The sequence below is a fragment of the Nannospalax galili genome, unplaced genomic scaffold (genome assembly GCF_000622305.1).
Source record: "Nannospalax galili isolate Female #2095 unplaced genomic scaffold, S.galili_v1.0 scaffold655, whole genome shotgun sequence".
In the NCBI taxonomy this organism is placed as follows: Eukaryota; Metazoa; Chordata; class Mammalia; order Rodentia; family Spalacidae; genus Nannospalax; species Nannospalax galili.
Genome location: NW_008337285.1, coordinates 2245164 through 2268399, shown reverse-complemented (window position 1 = coordinate 2268399; position 23236 = coordinate 2245164). Strand labels below are relative to the sequence as shown.

The 23236-nt window shown below is 37.1% G+C and overlaps 1 protein-coding gene across 1 annotated transcript in view; it reads left to right on the top strand.

Annotated features, from left to right (window-relative positions):
• The window catches only part of Faf1 (Fas associated factor 1), a gene marked incomplete in the record, with an annotated part of 402697 nt that overhangs the window by 256927 nt on the left and 122534 nt on the right, over positions 1-23236 (top strand). The window contains 1 exon segment of the mRNA XM_029563227.1: positions 15466-15620. Coding sequence (XP_029419087.1) covers positions 15466-15620 — 155 coding nt within the window.

The window sequence follows — 23236 nt, the reverse complement described above, 5'->3', positions numbered from 1 at the left end:
TTTTATTTTATTTTATTTTTTTTTTTGAGACAGGGTCTCCCTGTAGCCCCAGCTGTCCTGGAACTCACTGTGTAAGACTTGGCTGCCTCTGCTTCCCTGAGTGCTGGGATTAAAGGCGTGCGCCACCATGTACAACCTTTATTTGTTTTTTACTGGCAATTTTCGGCTTCTGTCACTGTATTAGTTACTTTTCTGTTGCTGTGATAGAAACACTGACCAAAGCAACTTATAGACTGAAGAATTTATTTGAGCTTATGCTTGCAAGGGGCCAGAGTCCATCATGGCAGGGAGGCATGGTGGCAGAGATGGCTGATGGAGGAGGAGAAGCTAAGCTCTCATATCTTCAAAGTGGCACAGGAAACAAGACAGTGACTGGAGATCCAGCAAAGCTTAAGAACTCTCTAAGTCGGCCCCTCAGTGACACATTTCCTCCAGCATGGCCACACCTTCTAAGACCTCCCAAAACAGTGCCACCAACTGGGGACAAAATGTCCAAATACTTGGAGCCTATGGGGGACATTCTCATTCAAACCATCATAGACATCGTTCTGGCAGGGGTTAGAACTCCAGCTAATACTTCTGTTTATATTATCCAGAACTTAGAGATCCACATTTGCTTAAGAGGGTATCTTGGCTTTTACTTCTCAGCCATTAATCCAACTAATAAATAAATGAATGAATAGATTTTTCTCAGTAAGAAAAAAAGTGGAAATGTTGAGGATCTACTAACAGTTTCTGCCGTGCATATTAAATGTGTGGTTAAGAATTATTTCAGGGGGCTGGAGAAATGGCTCAGCAGTTAAGAACATTGACTGCTCTTGCAGAGGTCACAGGTTCAATTCCTAGAGCCCAGGTGGAGCCCAACAACCATCCATAACTCCAATTCCAGGGGATCTGGCACCTTCTCACCTCCTTGGGCATTACAGGACACGGGTGTACTTAATATAGGCAATTCACTCATACAAATAAAAAATAAAAATAAAATATTTCAAAAAATTATTACAATACATGAGGATTTCTGTGAACACCTGTGATTTAGAGTTGGAGGCAGGGTATTAATGAGTTCAAGGCCAGCCTGAGCTACATAGTCAGACCCTATCTCAAAAAGCAAAAACAAAAAGGGGAAGTAGGGGAGGAAGGCCTGGGGAATAAAGCTAAGTGCTAGAGCACTTGATAAGCATTATGTGAGGCCCTGGACTCAAACTCCTAGATACTGAAAAGAAAAGGCTATTATAGTTCCCTATGCTTAAATTCCAGTTGCCTTTATAATTCACAATACTATCCTTTGAAATCTCTCTTCGAGGCAATACTTGATGCTATTATATTTTTAAAATCTACTGAACATATTTACCTACAAATCATTGTAATTCATTTTATTTTTCAGCAAGAATGCATTATTAATACATTTTAATGAGAAATTGTTAATTTATTTTCAACTTTTTATTGCTGTAGTTTCTCCATACCTTGGAATGTGGAAACAAATAGGTGGATTGTGGGTTCTTTTTCTCCTCCAAGTAGGGGTGGTGGTATTTTGTTTGCTAGTACCTTTCAAAGTATGTATGTCACATTCATATTCATTTTGTCCTGCCTACTTAACAGGCCTTTGTTTATTAGCGATAATGTTAACCCTCTCAAAGGAGAATATTAGATCCGAAAATTCCTGTTTGTTCTTAACATGTGTGGGCTGATGGTACTGGGATCAAACAGGGTCTAATGCATGTCTGCACATACTTTTATCACTGAGCTACATCCAAAGCCCTTTTCCTGTGCTTTTAAGAGGCCTCTTTTCCAATTTTTAGTACTGTTCACCTGTGTTGCGGCAATGAACGGCTCACATCTTTGTCTCCACACTTCCTCTCTAACTTGGTGTCCTCCCTCAAGCATACCTGCTCTTCTCCATAGTTTGCTGTAATATGACTCTGTCATTTCAGCCTCTGATTTTGTTATTTAAAATACTTTAGACACATGTTAGCCTTAGTCCAAGATAGTTCATGGCATGAGTAGTATAATCTGAACAATGAAAACTGATGAAAATCTATACCCAATGAACCTTTTATCAGCCTATGAAGAAAATGTGTTTGCTTAGCCTTCCTTCCCCTCTCTCTGCTTCTGACTTCCATATGATAGCCTTCCCTATGTGAAATTCAAAGGCATCTTGTCTTTAGCATTTCAGAATTCTATTGTAATATCTGCTTCAGGAATTGAGAAGAAAGACACTATTGTAACGTCTTTTCATCTTCAGTTCCTGGTTATTTCCTTTGAAATCTCTCCAGTTTAGTTTCCCCCTGTTGGTATCTGAATATTGTTTCTTTTTACAATACAATCTGCCCATGGCTCTGGAGTCTGTTTCTTTGCTTGTTTATTAGTAATAGGGTATCGTATAGCTCAGGCTGGCCTTGGAACTTGGTATGTAGTTGGGGCTGGCTGAGAACCTCTAATTCTGCAACTGTCTTCACCCCTTAAACATAACTAGGTTGCAGTTCTTGGGACATATTAGGACTTGGCACTGATAGACATTTGCCAAACTTTTTTCTTTGTTTTTATTTCCTTTCCTCATTTTGTGTTCCATGTTTCTTCATTGCCTAATTTTAAATCTCAACTTCCAAAATTCAGCTCAAGTATCACCATTATAAGGGAGTGGCTAGACTGATGTTTATGGTTAGAGTATTGAAACACTTTTTATAAGCACTTATTTTTTTTAATTTTTACAAAAACTTTATTGAGAATTTCATACATGTATATAAGGTGTTTTGATCAAATCCATGCCCACTCCCTCCCCTCCAACATTCCTCCCTCTGAAGAGGTAACCCTAAAATCTTTTACGGATTAGTTACAAGCTCTCAAATACTTTTGAATTTTTGGCCTCTGGAACAGAGTATGTTGCTAACAGGCCCAAGGACATTTTGACTTTTAGCCAAGAAACTGGCCAGGGAACTAGAAAAAAGTCAGAACAGGGCAATTCTCAAATGTTCATATGAGAGTCCATTGGAGTTTCTTGACAAGGGCTTCCAAAAGCATCTCTCTATTGGGTTCCTCCTCATTTTTCTTTTGTCTTCCAAGGCTGGACTGCCTACTGCCATTTCTTTCTTTCCATAATGAACTGTATCCAATGGAGTTATGAGCTGAAATAAACCCTTTCTCCCCTGAGCTGTTTCTTCTCTGATATTTGGTCACAGCAGTGAGACACAAGTAACTAATTGATCTCTTCATCGTTACCAGTTCAGAAACAGTAGATTGCTGTCTTCTAGAACTACATGACACCCAAGCAGTAAAAGGTGGTTTTCCCAAGGTCCACATAGCTTGGAGGTAGCCAAGTAGAGATTTGAATCCATTTGACTCCTTGCTGCCATACCTTTCCTCTTCCCTTACACTTAATATTGAGTCATAGTTTGTTGCTGGTTTAGGCCTCTGAGCATCCACAAACAAGACTACTATTGTGGCTTGGTGTAGTGGCACGCACCTGTAATCCTAGTCCTCAGGAGGTGGCAGGAAGACCAGCAAGTTCAAGGCCAGTGTGGCCTACATGAGACTGTCTCAAAAAATTTAAATAAATAATAAATAAGGGCTGACGAGAAGGCTCAGTGGGTAGAAGCCATTGTGCCTAGGTTTGACAACCTGAATTCAATTCCTAGATTCTACAATGTGGAAGGAGAGAACTGACTCCTGAGAGTTGTCCCCTGACCTCCATGTGTGCCTGTACAAACACACACACACACACATACACACACACACACAAAATAATATTAATAATCAAATAATAAATTTAAAAGGCAGGGAATAAAATAGCCACAAAAATCACATTTTGGTGGCAATTGAGAAAATTTGTATATGTGTTTTATTTTAGATATTAAAATAGGAATATTAAATTCGTTGGTGTAGTGCTGACATGGTGGCACACGTCTTTAATCCCAGCACTCAGTAGGCAGAAGCAGGCAGATCTTTGAGAGACTGAGGCCAACCTAGTCTACATACTAAGTTCCAGGCGAGCTGGAGGTACAGGAGACCCTGTCTAAAACAAAACAAAACAAATTCTTTGGTGTACTAAAGATAATGATTATATAATATATGGGAATTTATTTTCAGGAGACATACTAAAGTATTTTAAGTTAGAAATTTAGTGCTCTCTTCAAATTTCATATGTTTCATAGAAAGAGCTAGTTAAAAGAAGAACAATAAATATGGCAAAATATACCATTTGATAACTGGTATATCTAGACAAAGAATATGTAGGTGTTTATCAGTGTATCAATTTGTATCAATAAACTATTAACGTAAAGCAAGAAGAGTGATAATAATAATGATTCAGAAATGGAAGGAGAGAAATAAAGTCAGATCCAAAATTATACTAAGGAAATTATTTTACACTTCAATTCTTATTGAAATAAAGATCAGCCACTATTTCCCAAATTATTTGTCATATAAACATTAAAATCATTTGAGTACACAGATTACATATATATTGTTACTTGAAAACAAGCACCTGCTGTTTAGTCCGTCAGCATACTCTTCATACTCCTGAATGTCTGCTTTGTGACTGTGACACAGCTTGCTTCTTCCTTCCTTCCTTCCTTCCTTCCTTCCTTCCTTCCTTCCTTCCTTTCTTCCTCCTCCTCCTCCTCCTCCTCCTCCTCCCTTCTTTCTTTCTTCTTCTTCTTTGATAGTCTCATAAACCAGGCTGGCCTTTCACTTGGTTTGTAGGTATGTACCACCACACCTGGTTTGTGCAGTGCTGGGGCTTAGATCCAAGTTTTTGAGCATGAGAAGCAAGCACTCTTCCTAGCAGCGGAGCTGCATCCCAGCTGCTGCTCCCCATTTTAATGCTCTATGGTTCTTTGACACTGTTCAAACCTGATAGCTACCATAGCCCAAGATCAAGTTACATTGGTTGCTGTCAGTTGGGCATTTCCTGAGCATCACTTTGTTCCTTAGCTTCTAGATTTGAAGACTAATGGTACACTGAAGGCACAGTTAACATCCCAGATTCCATTGCCAGGAAGAAAAATCCAAGGAGCAGTGTAATCTTTAGGCCATTTTCATGGCTATCATTTCCATATTAATTGCTATCAAAATGCTATATATTGCATTGACAATTCTGGAATCTTCACCTTAACACAGTACCTTTCGGTCAGTAGCTACTATGGGCCCCCAGTATAGTAAGTATTTAATGTACTTTGTCTACAAGCCTCACAATTTGTCTTGGCCCATGGATATAGGACTGGTAGGTGGCAGAACCAGGATTAGACCAGGGTGTTCCATTCTTCAAACCTTAGAGATTTAGAAGGGTGTGGGATTAAAGGTGGACACCACTACCACCCCCACTAAGTCTCTAAGGTTTGAAGCAATAGAACACCTGAGAAAAACTCCAGTGAGTGAATATTCATAGCTCTTTGGAGCCAGGATTCTAATTCTTCTTTCTAGTACACAAACTTAGAAAGAAAAAATAGTGTGAGCTTAAACATCTCCTGCTGACCTTTAAGTTTAGTGAGATGGACAGTTTTCACTACAACCAAAGACTTTTAGTTTTTATTACTAAACTCCCAAATTCCTAAAGCACTGGTAAAAATGACAAAATACAGTGTAATACAACTTTTCTTTAATGTACATATTTCATTCTGATTGTTTCTGTTTAATATTATAGGTTTAATGATTGATTATCAAGCAACTGTACTTCTTACCAGAGATATTAAAGTGAAGAATAGTGATATCACCGTTTATACACACACACGCACATGCACACACACATGCACGCACACATGCACACACAAAATGAAGTTTAAGGAGGAAAAATAGGAATAAGAAATCAAAGACCAAAAGATTTGCCAACATGGGGTCAACTTTGGTGGAGTAGTGACGGTTTCCATTAACTGTTCATTTGGGGGGATTGTTTGCGTGTTTGTTTGTTTTGGAAAATCCTAACAAGTTTATTGGGCTTGCTAACAGAGCATAGAGTGGGGGCTTATTTACAGAAGAGTGGGTACCCCCCCCATTTACAGCTGTGCTGGAAAGTCTACACTCAAACATATATCCTGTGACTTCCCAACAGCTGCACATAATGGCGAGCGAGGCACCTCACCATGTTCTCGGCTTATATATCCTTAGCCCCTCCCCCACGTGCAGCTAAGGTCCACTGATTGGGTGGGAGGGGTAACTGACTCCTTGAAAAGCTTTGGTACAAGGTGTGACTATCGTTTGCCCCCATAGTGGTCTAAAGACACTTCCAGGTGACAGTCCACCCCTTCTTCCAGCTCCTACATTATTTCCACCAACCTCTTCTGCAAAAGTTCCTAAGCTTTGAAGGGGGTCATAGATATGGGATGATCTTCCTCCTGTTGTGGCAAAGTACTGAACTTTCAGGTCTCAGCATCATCTGTTTTCCATGGCTGTTGGCCCATTTCAGTGGGATTCCATCTATAAAAACACCAACAGCAAGAAGCAAGAACAATCAAACAATAATAGCTGCTATAATAACTTAACCTATGAGTGTAAACAGAAATGCTTGGATAGTACTTTAGCAGGTGCATCACATCCATCTAACAAAACAGTTTCAATGGCTTCCCCTCTGGGTCCTATAGCCTCCCCTACCACAGAGGGTTGGCCTTTTCTCTATGACCAGATGTGTGTACCACCTTTAGGAGCAGGCATCATATCCAATCGAAAATTTGCTGGTTGAACATACACTAGATGTGTCACTGTTGCGCCAGCAAGAACATCTTATTTGGCATGTTGATAGTGCAGCACATGGGGTCTGTCATTGGGCAGAATTATAGGGGACGGTTCTCCCCCAGCCATCTGCATATCACCTTCTGGCACTACGGAAGCCACCCATCCAGTGGCAGGGAGTTTCCAGGTAGTCCAAGCTTGATTTCTCCCTCTTCTGTGCTCACATTATATAGTGCCTTCAGCAGTAGGGTTTTACTATGCTCTTCTGGTGTACAGCTAACAGTATTGGCAATGGCCTTTATTGTTTTGGGGATCTGTAAGATCCCTCTGGCCAGCAGCTCATAGGGGGACAACCCACCTCTGCAACTGGGATTTTCATTTAGCAACCAACCATATGGCTTCTGGTAAGGCTTTCTTCCATCCCCATAGGGTTCCTTCTGTGTTTAAGACTTTTTTTTTTTTTTTTAACTGTGTATCAGGAGGATTTTTCCCTCTTTGTTCCCATAGTTCTTTGGAAGCCTTCCTTCATACCTTCCCCTTTAACTACCCACTTTTTACATATTTCTCCCTCAGTAACACCTTTCTTCTACTTTTCTTCTTTCTTGGGTTTCTTCTTTCCCTTTACCTCCTTGGTTCCCTTCCATATTCCTGGTTCCTGCAGGTACATCAGGATATGGACTCACTTATAAGGATTTGTTGCTGGGATCCACAACTGAGGGAGAGCATACATCTTGTTTATATAAGTTTATATTACTTCACTTAGTATAATAGCTTCTAGATCCATCCATTTTATTTCATCTTTCTTTACTGCTGAGTAGAATTCTATTGTGTAAATGTACCACATTTTTGTTAACCACTCGTCAGTTGAGGGGCACTCAACTGCTTCCATCTCTTAGCTATTGTGAAAAGAGCAGCAACAGACATGGTTATACAAGTATCTCTGCAAGAGGATGGATCCTTTGGGTATAAGCCAAGGAGTGGTATGACTGGGTCATATGGTAGGTTCATTTTTAGTTTTTTAAGAGCTCTCCACAGTGCTTTCCATAGGGGTTGCATGAGTTTTCACTCCCACCAGCAGTAAATGAGTGTTCTCCTTTCTCCACATCCTTGCCAGCATTTGGTATCATTTGTTCTCTTGATCTTAGCCAGTCTGACTGGGGTAAGATGAAATCTTAGGAAGGTGGTTTTAATTTGCATTTCCTTAATTACAATGTTGAACCATTTTTAAGATGTTTCTTAGCCATCTTTATTTCTTCCTTTGAGAATTCTCTGTTTAGATCTTTAACCCATCTTTTAATTGGATCATTTGTTTTCTTGGTTGTTTTATTGAGTTCTTTATATATTCTGGATGTTAAACCTCTGTCAGATGTATCACTGGTGAAGATTGTTTCCCGCTCTGTGGGTTTTCTCTTCTCTTTCTTGATTGTTTCTTTTGCTGTACAGAAGCTTTTTACTTTAATGAGGTCCCGATTGTTGATTGTTGACCTTAATTCCTGAGCAACTGCTGTCTGATTTTAAAAATCCTTTCCTACACTTATATCTTGTAAGTTACTGCCAATATATTCTTCTAACAGCTTCAGAGTTTCCAGTTTCACATTGAGGTCTTTGATTCATTTTAGAGTTGACTTTTGTGCAAGGTGAAAGTAAGAATCTAGTTTCATTTTTCCACAGGTGGAGATCCAGTTTTGCCAGCATCATTTGTCGAAGATGCTGTCTTTCCTCCATTGTGTGTTCTTGGAACCTTTGTTGAAATTGAATGTACTCAGGTTTGACTCTTCAGTGATGTTCCATTGATCTATGTGTCTGTTTCTGTGCCAGTACCATGATGTTTTTATGGCTATCACTGTAGTGTTTTTTGAGATCTGGTGTAGTAATGTTCCCAGAATTGCTCTTTGTGCTCAGGGTTGCTTTGGCTATCTGGGGTCTTTTGTGCTTTCATATAAATTTGAGGATGCATTTTTCTAATTCTGTGAAGTATATCATGGGGATTTTGATTGGGATTGCATTGAATCTATATATTGCTTTTGGTAGGATGGTCATTTTCGCAATATTAATTTCTTCCAATCCTTGAGCATGGTTGGGGTGGTGGGGGACTCCTTCCATCTTCTGGTGTCTTCCTCAGTCTCTTTCTTAAAAGATTTAAAATTTTCATTGTAGAGCTCATTGGTGTCTTTGGCCAGGTATATTCCAAGATATTTTATTTTATTGCTGCTATTGTGAATGAGAAGGTTTCCCTGTACTCTTTCTCCAATTGCTTGTTGTTGGTATATAGTTAGGCTACTGATTTTTGTAGATTAATTTTATAACCTGCCACTTTACTGAACATGTTGATCAGTTCTAGGAGTTTTCTGGAGGAATTTTTGGGACCTCTTAGGTATAGTTTCATATCATCTGCAAAAAGGGATAATTTGACCTCTTCTATTTCAATTAGTACTTCTTTAATTTCCTTCTCTTGCCTTATTGCTCTAACAAAAGTTTTAAGCACTGTATTGAAAAGGAGTGGAGACAGTGGACATCCTTGTTTGGTGTCTGATTTTTAATGGGAATGCTTCTAGGGTTTTTTTTTTTTCCCATTTAGAATGGCTGTGGGTTTGTTGTATATAACTTTATTTATGTTCCCTTACTTTTAATATGAATGCATGCTGAATTTTGTTGAAAGCCTTTTCTGCATCTATTGAGATGTTGATGTGATTTTTGTCTTTGAGTCCATTTATATGATTTATGACGTTCATTGATTTGTGTATATGGAACCATATGTATCTCTGGAATAAAGCCTACTTGATCATGGTAAATGATCTGTTTGATGTACATCTGTATGCGGTTTGTAAGTATTTTGTTGAGATTTTTTTGCATCTATGTTCATTAAGGATATGGGTCTATAGTTTCCTTTTTTGGTTATGTCTTTACCTGGTTTTGTATTAGAGTGATGCTGGCTCCATAGATATTTGAAAGTCCTCCCTCTGTTTCTATCATTCTGAATAATTTAAGTAGTACTAGTTGAAGGTCTTCTTTAAATGTCTGGTAGAAATCTGCTGTAAATCCATCCAGGCCTGCGCTTTTTTTCGTTGGGAGGCTTTGTATTACTCTTTCAATTTTCTTATATGTTATGGGTCCGTTTAAACTGTTGATCTCTTCTTGGTTCAACTTTGGTGGTTCCCATGATTTTAGATATCCATCTATTTTCTTTTAGGTTTTCAAATTATAATTTTATAATTTATTAGTTTTTAAAGTATTCCTTTATAATGTTTTGGATCTTTTGGGGGTCTCTTGTGATGTTTCCCCCTTTCATCTCTGATTTTGTTGATTTGGATTTGCTCTTTCTTTCTTTTGGTTAACTGGGCTAAGGGTCAGTCTATCTTGTTTATCTTTTCAAAGAACCAGCTCTTAGAGTCATTGCTTCTTTGTATTGCTTTCTTTGTTTCTATTTCATTCATTTCTGCTTTGTTATTTCTTCTCTTCTGCTGGGTTTGGATTTCATTCATTCTTGCCTTTCCAGGGTCTTGAGTTGCAGTGTTAGGTCATTTAATTGGTCTCTTTTTTTTTTTTTTTTTTTTTTGGTCTTTTTGAGACAGAGTCTCCCTGTAAACTCCAGCTGTCCTGGAACTCACTATGTGGACCAGGCTGGCCTCGAACTCACAGAGATCTGCCTGCTGCTGCCTCCCCAGTGCTGGGATTAGAGGCATGCGCCACCATGCCTGGCCCTGATTCTTTAATGTAGGCACTTAGAGCTATAAACTTTCCTCTGAGGACCGCTTTTAAAGTGTCCTAGAGGTTGTGTTGTCTTGTATTGTCCTTTTCGTTGAATTCCAGGAATACTTTTATTTTTTTCTTAATTTCTCACTTGACCCATTCATCATTTAGGAGTGTGTTGTTTAGTCTCTGTGAGTTTGTGTAGTTACTAGGGCTTCTCCCAGTGTTGATTTTAACCTTTATTGCATTGTGGTCTAAGAGAATACATGTTTGTTTGTTTGTTTGTTTGTTTGTTTATTGAGGTTTCTTTTGTGCCCCAGTATGCGGTCAGTTTTTGAGAACATTCCATGGGATGCTGTATGGAAAGTGTATTCTTTGGTGTTTGGGTGGAATATTCCAACTATGTCTGTTAGGTTCATTTAATGAGTGGTATCATTTAATTCAGACGTCTCTCTGTTTATTCTTTGTCCAGTTGAACTGTCTAATGGAGACAGTGGGGTATTGAAGTCCCTTAGTATTATTGAGTTGGGATTAATCTGTGTCTTAAAGTCCTGTAGTGTTGTTTGCATATATGTTCATGATTGTAATATCTTCTTGGTTAATTGTTCCTTTAATCTGAATGAAGTGACCCTCCTTATCTCTTCTGATTAATTTTAGTTTGAAGCCTATTTTGTCTGATTTTAGAATTGCTTCCCCTACTTGCTTCTTCATGCCATTTGCTTGAAATAGTCTTTTCCATCCTTTCCCCCTTAAGGTAGTGCCTGCCCTTGAAGGTGAGATGGGTTTCTTGCAAACAAAAAAAGGATAGCTTTTGTTTCTTAATTCATTCAACTAGCCTGTTTCTTTTAACTGGGGATTCAGTCCGTTAATATTTAAAGTTATTATTGAAAGATGTGTCTTGGTTGCTGTCATTTTGATTACTGTTTCCATTCTTTGTCTAATTTTGTGTTTCCACATTTACACCTTCATTTAGTTTCTTTCTGTTGCCCTTGGGGTACAGTTGTTCCTTTCTCTGTTCTTTATATTACTTCAAGTATTCTTTGTAGGGTAAGTATTATGGAAGATTTTTCTTTTTTATTCACTGTTGATATTCACCTCTGGGAAGGCACTTGTACAGGCAGGTGTGGTGACACATGCCTTTAATCCCAGCACTTGAGAGGCAGAGGCAGAGAGGAGGCAGAGGGTTCTTTGTGAATTCAAGGCCACCCTGGTCTACATAGTTAGTTCCAAGCCAGCCAGGGTTACAGGAAGACTCTGTTTTAAAAAGACCTCCCCCCAAAAAGACTGGCCTTAGAGACTTCACACTGTGTCACAAAAACTTAGACCACAGAGAGGCAGTCTGGGAATAGTGAAGCTAAGTTGTTTGCCTTTGTGGTCTGCCAGACTTCTGTCTTCCCTACTAAGGGGACAAATAAAATATAGTCTTTTATTTCTTTGCTGTTGTTTCTTGTTATACAGTGTGGCAGTTAAGTCTTTACTTCCCTGTATATTCTCTCCTTCTCCCAATTCTTTAGGACAAAGGAATTTTTTTGGTATTCATTTTATATTCTTAGTGCCCAACACATGGCACTCTACATGTTATTGAACTAAGTTATTAATGGGCCAAAGGAAAAACCGGTTATAGAAATGAGTAAACAAAATATTTTGTTAGTTTTTTCTGTGTACTAGATGTCCTTTCTTCACAAAAGCAGTTTCTGATTACTTTGCAGGTTGATTTGCTGAACTCAGTTCTCACTGTTTTGGCCTATACTTAATTGAACTTAATAAGATAACCTAAAGTCTGAGTCTGGAGTTTGTCTGTGCCTATAACTTAATCTGATTTTCGTATCCCACATTTAATGACATTTGAGTATTTATGTTTTGCCTCTGTCATAGAACAGAAGAAAAGTCGTGTGGAAAATTTATATAAGAGAAACAAGATTAAGATTATTCCATTTCCTCTCTATAGTTGCTGTGGGAGTCCCTGGCCTGAAGATTCTCTTATGATACTCTCTTATCATCTTCTTTCTCACATTCCCTTTAGAGCTTAAAGTGGGAATGTTTTTAAAGTGTGTTTTCCTGGCATCTCATGTTTAACAGTGTCAGGGGTTTGTGTCCCTGGAACGAAAACTGTTTCTCCAGAGCCTTTTTTCTTGCAGCTTCTAGTGAAAAGAGGAGCGAGGCGAGCCAGTCGCTTACCACAAAGCAGTGCCACCACAAAGGAAAGATTAAGGGTTTAGAGAGAGGTCAATGTGGGTTTTTCTCTAACTAAACACTTTCCTAAAGTTTCCTTGTGGAAAAATAATGAAGTCATCTCAGAGTTTTTAAAGAATTTTTATTTCTTTTTCACCGTCTGCATTCGCTTGTCTTCTCAGCATGGATGTTTAATCTTCCTAGGCTTTGTGAATTGGCCCAAATGAATAAGTGGTGAGCTGTCTCTCTAGGAGCTAGAGGCTTATTCTAAGGGCCTAATCACTGAGTAAACACATCTTTGCCCTCCCTCTCACAACTGCGATATAATAGTTGAGATTCTAGCACAGTAACCTGGATATTGCAGGGACCAATGCTTTGAAATGCAGAATGCTTGATCCTCCAAAACAGACAGTGCCTGATCTTCGCCTGCCTCTTTCTTCATTTTTAAATTAAATATTGCCAAAGAGATGCTGTTTTATTACTTGATATTGTGCATTAGTGCCCTGGATTTCCAAGTTTAGTTTCAGTCAACACTATCAGCTGCACTTATAGAGAACTCTGCTTGTTGGGTTTCTTAGTAGCCTTTGGGCACATGTGTATTTGGTTTGGAAGGGCATTTAAATTAAATCAGTGAGATAGCGATGTAAATCACTAATCTCTTTCCCAAAGTCTAAATGTTCCTTTGCAGTGTTCTTGAGAGAAATAGGCATTTTAAAGATTTAGCTGTTGCTATTGTTTGGTAAGAAATATGCTGATTTAAAAGTGGAGAGCTCTCTTGTTCCCACTCTCTCATTAAATGTAGTTGCTGAGATACGATCAAGCCGAATTAGAGGTTAACATCCCTCTGTCTATTCAGCTAGAGAGCTAAGAAGAGGAGCCCTGAATTTGTTAGTGCTGCCAGGTTCACGTTCTTTTCTCAGAAGCCAGAGATTCTTGATTCCTTTAATAAAAACCGGTTTAGCATTTGTCTCTGACATTTGGTGTCTTTTTTGCCAGGGGGCTCTGGTTAAGATAAGTATTCAACTTTATTTCCTCTAATGGGCTGGGACCTATCCTATTTTAAGGATGCAAAGAAGACTGAGAAGCTGAGTGAGTCCTAGCTCTTGAGAGACTTAGTCTGGAAGGGAAGCTGGTAAACAATTATAATACTAATGGAAAGAGCTAGAAGTCCAAAAAAGGAAGCTTTTAACTCTGTTTGAGCAAATCAAGGAAGGTTTCATTGATGCATTTGTTTTGAGTCTTAAAGGATGAGTGGAATTTTGAGATTTAAGTATCTCTCCAACAGTGTGCTTGATTATAAACTTCTTAGTAGCCCAGCTACTGTTTTCTGTAGAACTCAACAAAGATGAAGATCCCCTGAGCCTTTCTTGTCCATTATTTCACTGTCTATTTCCTGCTAGGGGTGACACAATGAAATTTCAACAAATGTTTGTTGAATGAATGAATGAATGAACAAATTAATACCTAGAATCCTGGTGGGATCAGCTGAGCTATTTATAGCCCCAAGTCCTGTCCTTATTCCAGTTACATGCTATCTCTGATTACTGATGTCATACATGCAATCTGGTGTCTTTGTATTAGAGGAGTGCTCCCACATACTAGACTTGGATTCAGACAATCTGGGTTCCGATCCTAGCTGAATTTCTTACTGACTAGCTGTGGAATTTTGGATAATTTCTAAACTTGAGTTTCCTCATATGTCAGTGAGATTAAGAGAACATGTTTTACAGATCTGTTCTGGAGATTCATGTAAATAACAATTGAAAAGCAGCTGAGAATGAATCTTATTTATAATGGATGCTTTTGGAATTTTACTCTATCGACCTCTAGCTATTCTCATCTACTACAAAAATTTCCTTTGAACAAAATATTTTCATGCTTACTTTTCTATTATTTTTATAATCCAGATTCTTAATATTGTTCCAAGCATCAGACTTCATTGGCCTTTTATTAGCCTGAGCCTTGTGTTTAAATACTTTCTTTTGTTTAGAATCCCACACAGCAAGTTTTTATTTACTATTATCACATCCTTATTTAATATAAAAGGAAAGATCCTCAAGCGCCTTTGGAATTTTCCTTTTGCAGAATTTCACAGATAAGTTTGTTTTCTTTATGTTAGAATTGTATCTTTTCCTTCTCCTAATAATTGTGACTCTTTTTAAACTCAGCTTTCTGTAAAGTAGCACCAAGTAGTCAGTAAACAAATATTTAGATCCTTTTATTGCTGTTATTGTTAAATACTATAAATTATATTGGTTCAATTTTAGTTTTTAGTTTCAGTTATTAACTATTCAACTATGGCAAAAAATACTTTTAAGAGAGCAACTGTTATTTCTTGGGACTTTTAGAATTATGGCAAAAGTATAACTCCCCATGTGAGAAACCACTTTAGATAGTTCCTGAAATAAAAACTAGAAAGAATTCATATGGTATGAATGCTTTTCTGTTTCTGTCATCTTTTGAAATGGCAATTAAATGTTACATTCTACAAAGTAAAGACTTTAATATATGAGCATGTTAATGAATTTCAGATTATCTGTTGAACAAAAATAAAATTTCATTTTAGATTTTTTCAAGTAGAATGAACTATTCAGGAATTTGCCACCTTAATGAATAGTTTAGAGTTAATATAGTGTATATTAAATGTAAAGAATGGTATATCTATTTTATTTAAAGAAAGTACAGTTCTGTGGCAATTTATTCTTAAAATAGGTGTGCAAAAGTTACCAGAAATCTAAGATAGCAGTCTCTGCTAGTACATATATAATCATCCTAACTTCTTTAGGATGTCAGGAAATTTTATTCATACTAGTAGATGCTTTAAGGGAATCGCATTTAATTTTTTTCTTTGCTATTCCTGTACACTTGCTTGGGCCTCTCCTGAATTCAAGAATCTTATTTTAGTGGATATTTTAATTGATTGGTCTTTTCTCCTTTTTTCAGAGAAAGCTTCTTGCTATCTACCTCCACCATGATGAAAGTGTATTAACGAACGTGTTCTGCTCACAAATGCTTTGTGCTGAATCCATTGTTTCTTATCTGAGTCAAAATTTTATAACCTGGGCTTGGGATCTGACAAAGGATACCAACAAAGCAAGGTAATACTGCTGATCACAAGTTACAAGTTGGGCTTCTATTTAAGAAAAAAGAGTCATCAGTGTATTTGGCTTCTCATTGTAATCATTACAAATATTTTTCAGCCTCAGCATTATATTCTCTTCATTATATTTCATTAAATAAATGCTATTTGTTATAGGTAACACATGCAGTCATTTATAAATGTAAACATGTATATTAATAAAAACTTATAAAACGCAAATTAAAAAATAATGTGAAAACAGAAATATTTTTCTGACTTTTTGTGATAAGACAGAGCACATTTCTAGTAAGTTGTTGATCATTTAAAGATAATGTTTTTATTGTTTTCATAAAAGGCAAAGCAAATCGGATTGAGATCTCAGTAGTAAGTTTATTTTTTTAAATAACATCAGAGTAATAGGCAGAGCATTCTAGACTAGTCCAGTGGAGTTGGTAATAGCTTAACTCTAGCATATGCTAATTGATCTAATCGCTTTATTGCACACATTCTTTTGCACACAGCCAGCAGGGCATCCATATTCTCCATGGGGGAAAAATGCCTCTCCTAGTTGTCAGCATAATTTTGCTTAGTTTGTTGATCATGATCTGTAAGCAGGGAATAGTTTTTCATATTCTGCTTCTGATACATATTTCCATCATTTAATTACACGTGTCTATAACATCCCATGATGTTACTTTGGGTATGTTAACGAAATCATAATCACAAGCTCTGGCTTATGAACAAGGAGATTAAATTCATTCATTTCTAGGCAAGCCCATTGTAGTTACCTAATAAGCAATTATAGCGCAATTAGAAATAATTTAATTTGTCTTTTTATTATTTCTATGGCTAGCTGAATTTTTGGTCATTATTCAGACTTCATTTTATGTAATCTGAATATGAAAATAAAGATGATTCTTCTCTTAAATGTGAGGCAAAAGAATGTTGAAGCAATTTCTTCATCTAATACTTCATTTCTTTAAGCAAATGGTTAGGAAATTTCCTTGGATGACTTCGTTATACCTTGGAAATGTTCCCTGTTATACATAAATAAAGAACCTTTAGCACCTGTATTTGTTTAAATTAAATCAGGTTATTACTCACACTCAGTTAAAGGTGATGAAAAGCAGTGCCAAAAACAGATAAAAATGCAGCATCGAAGGTCTTTCATGAGGCAAAATACATAGACTGAAGACTTGGCTAAATCTTTTGCCATTCACGGGCAGTAAGGAATCTCCTCCTTTCCTTTTATCCACAACTTGATGGAGAAGGAAACACTATTTCTAAACCATCTGTAGTGGCTAAGTTCAGCTGGCTACCTGCTGTTATTTTGTTCTATCCTCCATTTAATTCCTTAGTTCCTTTTATTTTACAATGACAAAAAATTGCAGTGTAGTTTCTTTTGAAAAACATTGTTTGAGGGTTTTTTTTTTTATGACTAGCAATCAACAGCCATGTAATTGCTTTGTTATGTTTTACTAAAGAAGTCTGCTAAGTAGCACAACTTTGATACACTAGTAATAAGAGTTTGCAGGTTACAGAGACACCTGTGGTGACCAAAGCGACAGAAGCTGCTTATTAGAAAGAGCCAGTACAGCTGTGTCCTATTAACTCCTTACTTTTTTAAAAACACTAAATGAAGGCTCCATTTAACTCCTTCTCAATGACTTGCAAGACTATGAAGTATGATAGGCAATTTCAATCTACATTTTAAAAAATGTGGTATTCCATTATTAACAATCATAAAAATTAAAATGGTGCTAATGACTGAAAATAGAAACATCTAAGAATTCAGTTTAGTAAACATTGATATAAATTACAAATGGAACATTGCAATGAAAGAATGGAAAGACTTCTAGAGTTTAAGATATCTACTTACTCAAAATCTTTCTGTTCACCTTACAAATTAAAAACTATTTTCAGTTAAAATGTTCCTTTCTCTATATGAAAATAAGAGAATGACAGCTTCTTTTGATTTACAGTTCCACTACTATTGTTAAGGCAAATGTGAAAATGATGACCTTCAAATGTGAAGGTCATTAGGCCTTCGAAGATGAAAGGTCATTAGAGTACTATATCCCCCAAATAGTAAGTTTCCTTTGATGCATAAAACTGTCAGAGAATTAGGTGCTTTATTGCCACAGTTTTCCTATTACCTATCATAGATTCATTAAATAACACTATTTAATTGGCTTTCCTGCTGTGTGATCTTTCTTGGATATTTAATATCAATTTATCCAAGGATATTATCAGGAAAATTGATTGCATCAGTCATTTGATGCTTCTAACTTTGACAAAACCTAAAACTTTGAATCTCAATTCAGTGAAAGATTGCTTATATTAATTTTTATTGAGCGGTGAACTACATGTTGTTAGACCATATTATTAGACATATTATTAGAGAACTGAATTGGTATGTATTAAGAAAAGAGATTTTTTCCATATCAGAAGTAATATTTTTGCCTTATGTTTTAACTGTAATTTATATACCTTCCTTTCCTCCTTCCCTCGCACCTTTCCTTCCTTCTTACATCTTATATAGTCCAGGCTGACCTCAAACTCGACTGTACCTTATGGGGCTGGGGTGGGGGTGGGGGGAGCACCTAGGGCTTCACACATGCTAGATAAGCACTCTACCAACTGAGTCCAGCCAGCCCTTAACTGGGATTTCTTTATAATCAATATAGAATAGTTTGGAAATAAATTACTGGTAGTATTTCTGATCCCATATATGGCTGTTGGATTCATATAAATGCAGAGACTCCTAGGCCTGTAAACTGTTTAACCTAGATGCTTCTTTAGCGACTTTCTAGGACTATAACTGATGTTCTTACTTAATGAATATTTTAATTAAGCCTATAGAAATGTAGTCCTACAGTCATAATTTACTATGAATCTCAGATGTGTCTAGAAGATAAGTGAAGGATATTGGACACAACTCTTGATCCTCTTGCCTTGGCCACTTGGGTCCTGAGATTATAAGCATGTACCACAATGCCCCACTAAGAAACAGATTTCTTTAGGATGTTTGATGTTTATTTGGATTTCCCACTTCTAAAATGATTCTAATAACTTTCTAAGTAGATCACTGTATCCACATAAAATGCATTGTAATAATTTCTGTATTGATCATGGAACATTCCAAATATAAACAGACATCAAATTTTAGCAGTATTGATTAGTGTCTATCTTCTTTACTAAATTGTGATCTCCTACAAAAGCCTGTTTATTAGGCAAAGCACTTTTAAAAATTCAGAGAGAAGTGGGTGTGGTAGCACACACCTTTAGTCCCAGCACTGGGGAGGCTGAGGCAAGCAGATCTCTGTGATTTCAAGGCCAGCCTGATCTACATAGTGAGTTCCAGGCCAACTGAAGCTACAGGAAGACCCTGTCTCAAAAAAAAAAAAAAAAAAAAAAAAAAAAAAGCCCATAAAGAAAGTTTAGCAATAAATACTTGTATCAATAAGTTTAGCAAATAAATACTTGTATCTAACCCCATCTGAAGATGTGGCTGATCATTTCAGTGTTTCATATTTAAGTGTGCTTTCTTAGTTGGAAAATTATGTATTCTTGTTGGCTGCCATATCTGGTTGTAAACTTCCTTACAGAAATAAACAGAAAGCCCTTGGTAGTCTTCAGAAGTGCTAGGGAATATAATTTCTTACTGCCTACCTGACCAATAATCTTGATGGAAATAGTAGGATATGTGAAAGAGTTTAAAAGGAATAGGTGATACTAAATAAGAAAATCCTTTAAAGATCACCGTACATGGATCTAAAAAATACTTTAAGAAAAGCATATATATGTATGTATGTGTATATAATATATATATAATCTCCTTATGTTTATTCACCAAGCAAATACTGAGTGTTGAATATGAACCAGGAAAGATGCTAAACAGCTGAGGATAAAAAGTTGAACATAAAACCCTAACCCTCAAAACACCCATAGTTAATAAGCCCCAGATAGACAACAAATTTGTAGCATGAAAAGTACTTAGGAGGGAATTTCATACTGAGTTACTGTACCTGAGGGGGTCACAGAGGGGCTTTGAAAGAGATGATGCACAGAAAGATAAAATTTCTAATTTTACTCCTTTTGATCAAAGATTTTTTTATTAGTAACACTTGTAGCTTATTGGGTTACAGATTTACAAAAGTGTGCTGGTGTTTAAAGCATTGTGAGTATCTGGAATGAAGGGTCAGTGGCTGAGATAATTGTGCAGATAGAGCAGAGTTGGAGCTAACCAGCTAATGTAATCTGGTGTGGTCTGAACCAGGTCCAGGATTAACTTCAACCAGCTGGGATGAACAAATCCAAAGATGTTTTGTTAGTGATTCATTCCAGTATTGCAGTCAGTGGAACAGAGGTCAAGCATCTTTTTGAATATGTAACAATAGAAACCCATCATGGGGTCAAGTAATGCAATAAAAATATTTTTGAGTGCAGTGTATTCTTAGTAAATTAATGCTTAACTTTGAAAGATTAATTGCTTGCAATTTAGAACAAATATCACCTTCAAGAAGTCTTGTATCTCCCCACTCCACCTCACCCCTCTGCCTTAGTTTGGGTTAAAATGCACTTTCTGTATATTTCCACAATATTCCTTTGCCAGCTAATATTAATGAGATTTACTGTATTGTATATTATTATTTGTCTCCCGGCGAGGTCATCCCCATGAGGTACTATGTCTATAATCTCATTGCTTTACGTAATGCCTTTTTAAAGTAAATGTTATACTAGCAATAAGTAAATAATCTCTTGTAGGCTTGTTAAAAAATAATGGGTAAGGGTGAACCACCTTGAGTAATGGCAAAAAAATTGGAAATGTTACTAAATGTCTCTATGTCATCTTCCCCGTAGCTTCAAATAGGAATAATAAAACTAACACCTTTGTTTTCTTTACAGAATGAATAAAGAATATCCTAGCTAAATTCTGTCCTGCTGCCCCCCAAAATTCAATCTCCTAAGTGCATATGCCACAGTGTGCCTCTGGGCCATTTGACAAAGGACTTGACTCCCTACCTAGATGAGTTCATCTAGTGGTTCCAGAGTTTTTGTCAACAGATTTCACCAAATTACTGATATCTCAGAAGCAATTGGCCACTCGAACTGGGCCATTCTGAGATGGTCCCGAACCTCCTGCAGTGGTGGTGACAGTAATGAGAGTAAACACATTGGTGGGACTAGAGTGCTGGATTGCCTATGGTGAGATGCATACTGAGGTCAAGTACATTCTATTTGGGCACCATCAGAATTAGCCATACATAATAGCAAAGCACCAGCAATGTTAGAATTAATTTACTCACTTCTATTATAGCTACTTGAACACCTGTTAAGTACATAGGATCAGTGAGTGGTACAAGGGCCTCCATTTTGAGTAGGTTCTGGATTGAAGTTGCTTCATGAAGGAGAATCACAACTATGCACAAGCAAACCATAGCATTAATCAGTGTGGATGTCTCCTGTTCTAACCAGGAGTACGAACTAAGCAAATACAGGTGCTGGTATAAACTATCTAATTTTGGCAAACTTAAAATTAAACATTGAGTGACTAGTAATAGTGCCAGCTGAATAATCAGATGCTTGTAATACTGAAGAATTACTTGCTTATGTATAACTTCTTGATGAAAATGTTTTACACAAAATGGTAAAGCAGGCATTGTACACTGTTTCTAAATAATGTTGAGGGTAACTACAAAAAGTTCCCTAGGAATGTCTGATAGTTACACAGATAATACAGGTTGCATTGTAGCATGTAACATATATAGCATTGTGTTAAAGTTTGTGTACAGTTAGTACCAGTGTTCACAGACATAATTCTATTTCCTGTGGATATTCGCTTTTGAATTTAATGTCCTTAGGTTCCCTTTTTCAAGTTACTACAAACTTCCACTGCTAGGCTGACTTCCACTGCTAGGTAACTTGTTAGCCTTAATATTCAAATGATAGTTTCCCACATTACTTAATCTTTGGCAAAAGTTAATTGACTTAAAGCACTTATTATCAGTAGGCTGTCTTCATCTGTATTTTTCATCTCAGTAAGTAGCCGAGTTCACAGTGGCTTACACTTTATTCCAAACTACTCAGAGGTTTATGCCTGACTGAAGCCTAGCTGACCATGTTACTCTAACCCTATACTTCCATTTGATCCAGCAAATATGGCCCAGGTGCGAGGTCTTCATGACAGGAGAAGTGTTAATTTCCAGCTGGTACCCTAGGAGCAAATAAGGATTCTGCAGAGTTAGCTGATAAAACCTGAGTGATCTGGGTACTAAGACTTCCAGAGAGCCTTCGTGCCAGATTTCCATATAATTTTCCCCAAACATCTTTATTCCCTTTGTGAAACATTTTTCTTCCAGTACTTTTAAAGGAAGTGTATTGCCATCCTAAACATCCCAGGTCAAGGGCTTAATTAATGCTTTAAAATAAAGGTTCCAAAACACCAGGAGAGTTTGTCATTTTCTCCCTGGTTTGTTTTGTGAAGAGGGAGGAGAGAAGGTGAGGAGGAACCCCTCCTGTTCCATGATTACATCCTACCCACTCATTTTCTCCTTTTCTCCTCTGCTTTTGATTTTTAGTGGCGGTCTTAACAGAATGTCAAGATCAATTTGCAGCATGGTTTAACTCAAGGTTTGCGTTCTGCCAGCAGCAATTGTCCCTGCAAACAATGCCGTGTGTTCTTGTAACTTCAGAAGCTTTTAGAAGGATCATGGCAAGGGCAGCATCTAATGACTTTATTAGTGTAGGGTTTCAAAATGGGCTCAGTAATTGTTCATATCTCTTTGTCAGCAAGTCATAATTACTGCTCAGCCTTGTCCAGGAGTGCACTTGTGAATAGTTTCCTAATAGTACCGAAAGGAAGGGAAAGGGGCAAGTGGGTAAAAGGTGATGGCCTCTTACTAGCAATAAGCCAGTCTCTATGTAGATGATGTTAAACCATCCACAATACATTCTTCACTTGTTTTAAAAAATATCTTTTTAAAATGTCCTTTGAAACAATTTTAAATGACCAGTTTACAAGCTACTCTTACTCTAATTTGGATACTTTTACACTCTCAGTCACAACTGCCTGATGATGCATGGATTGTATCTGACGAAGGACATTTGTGGTAGGGAAGCCTATTTTTCTTCCATATTAATCTAATACTATTCAGGAAACATGCATTTAACTTGCACAGTTGCCAGTGGATAGTCTATATGAGAATTATTGTTGGAAAGGAACAATACATTGAAAAGCCACTCCAAAGGTACGCTATGTATTCATGAATTTGTATCAAATCTTTCCTTTTTTTTTTTCATGTACTTTTTTTCTTTCTTGTTACTTAGTTGTTCTGTGTGGTCTTTCACCTAATTACTCTGTGCTTTGAATGTTTTTGGTGTACAGAATTAGAAGACTCTTCACCTTTTCAAGATACATGAAGTCTGAGTGTGACACAAAGCCTTGGCACCTTCATGATCTGTGGCTAAATCCTTTCTGTTTTTTCTAGCCCGCTCTGTTGTACTTACGTGTAATTGTGTACAATTATTCACCTCCAGTAGCTAGCCATCTTTAGGATTTATAGATTCAAAAATATGACTGCCAGAGATACTTGACCTAGTGTTTATATATAGATTACAAAAACTTGAATTATC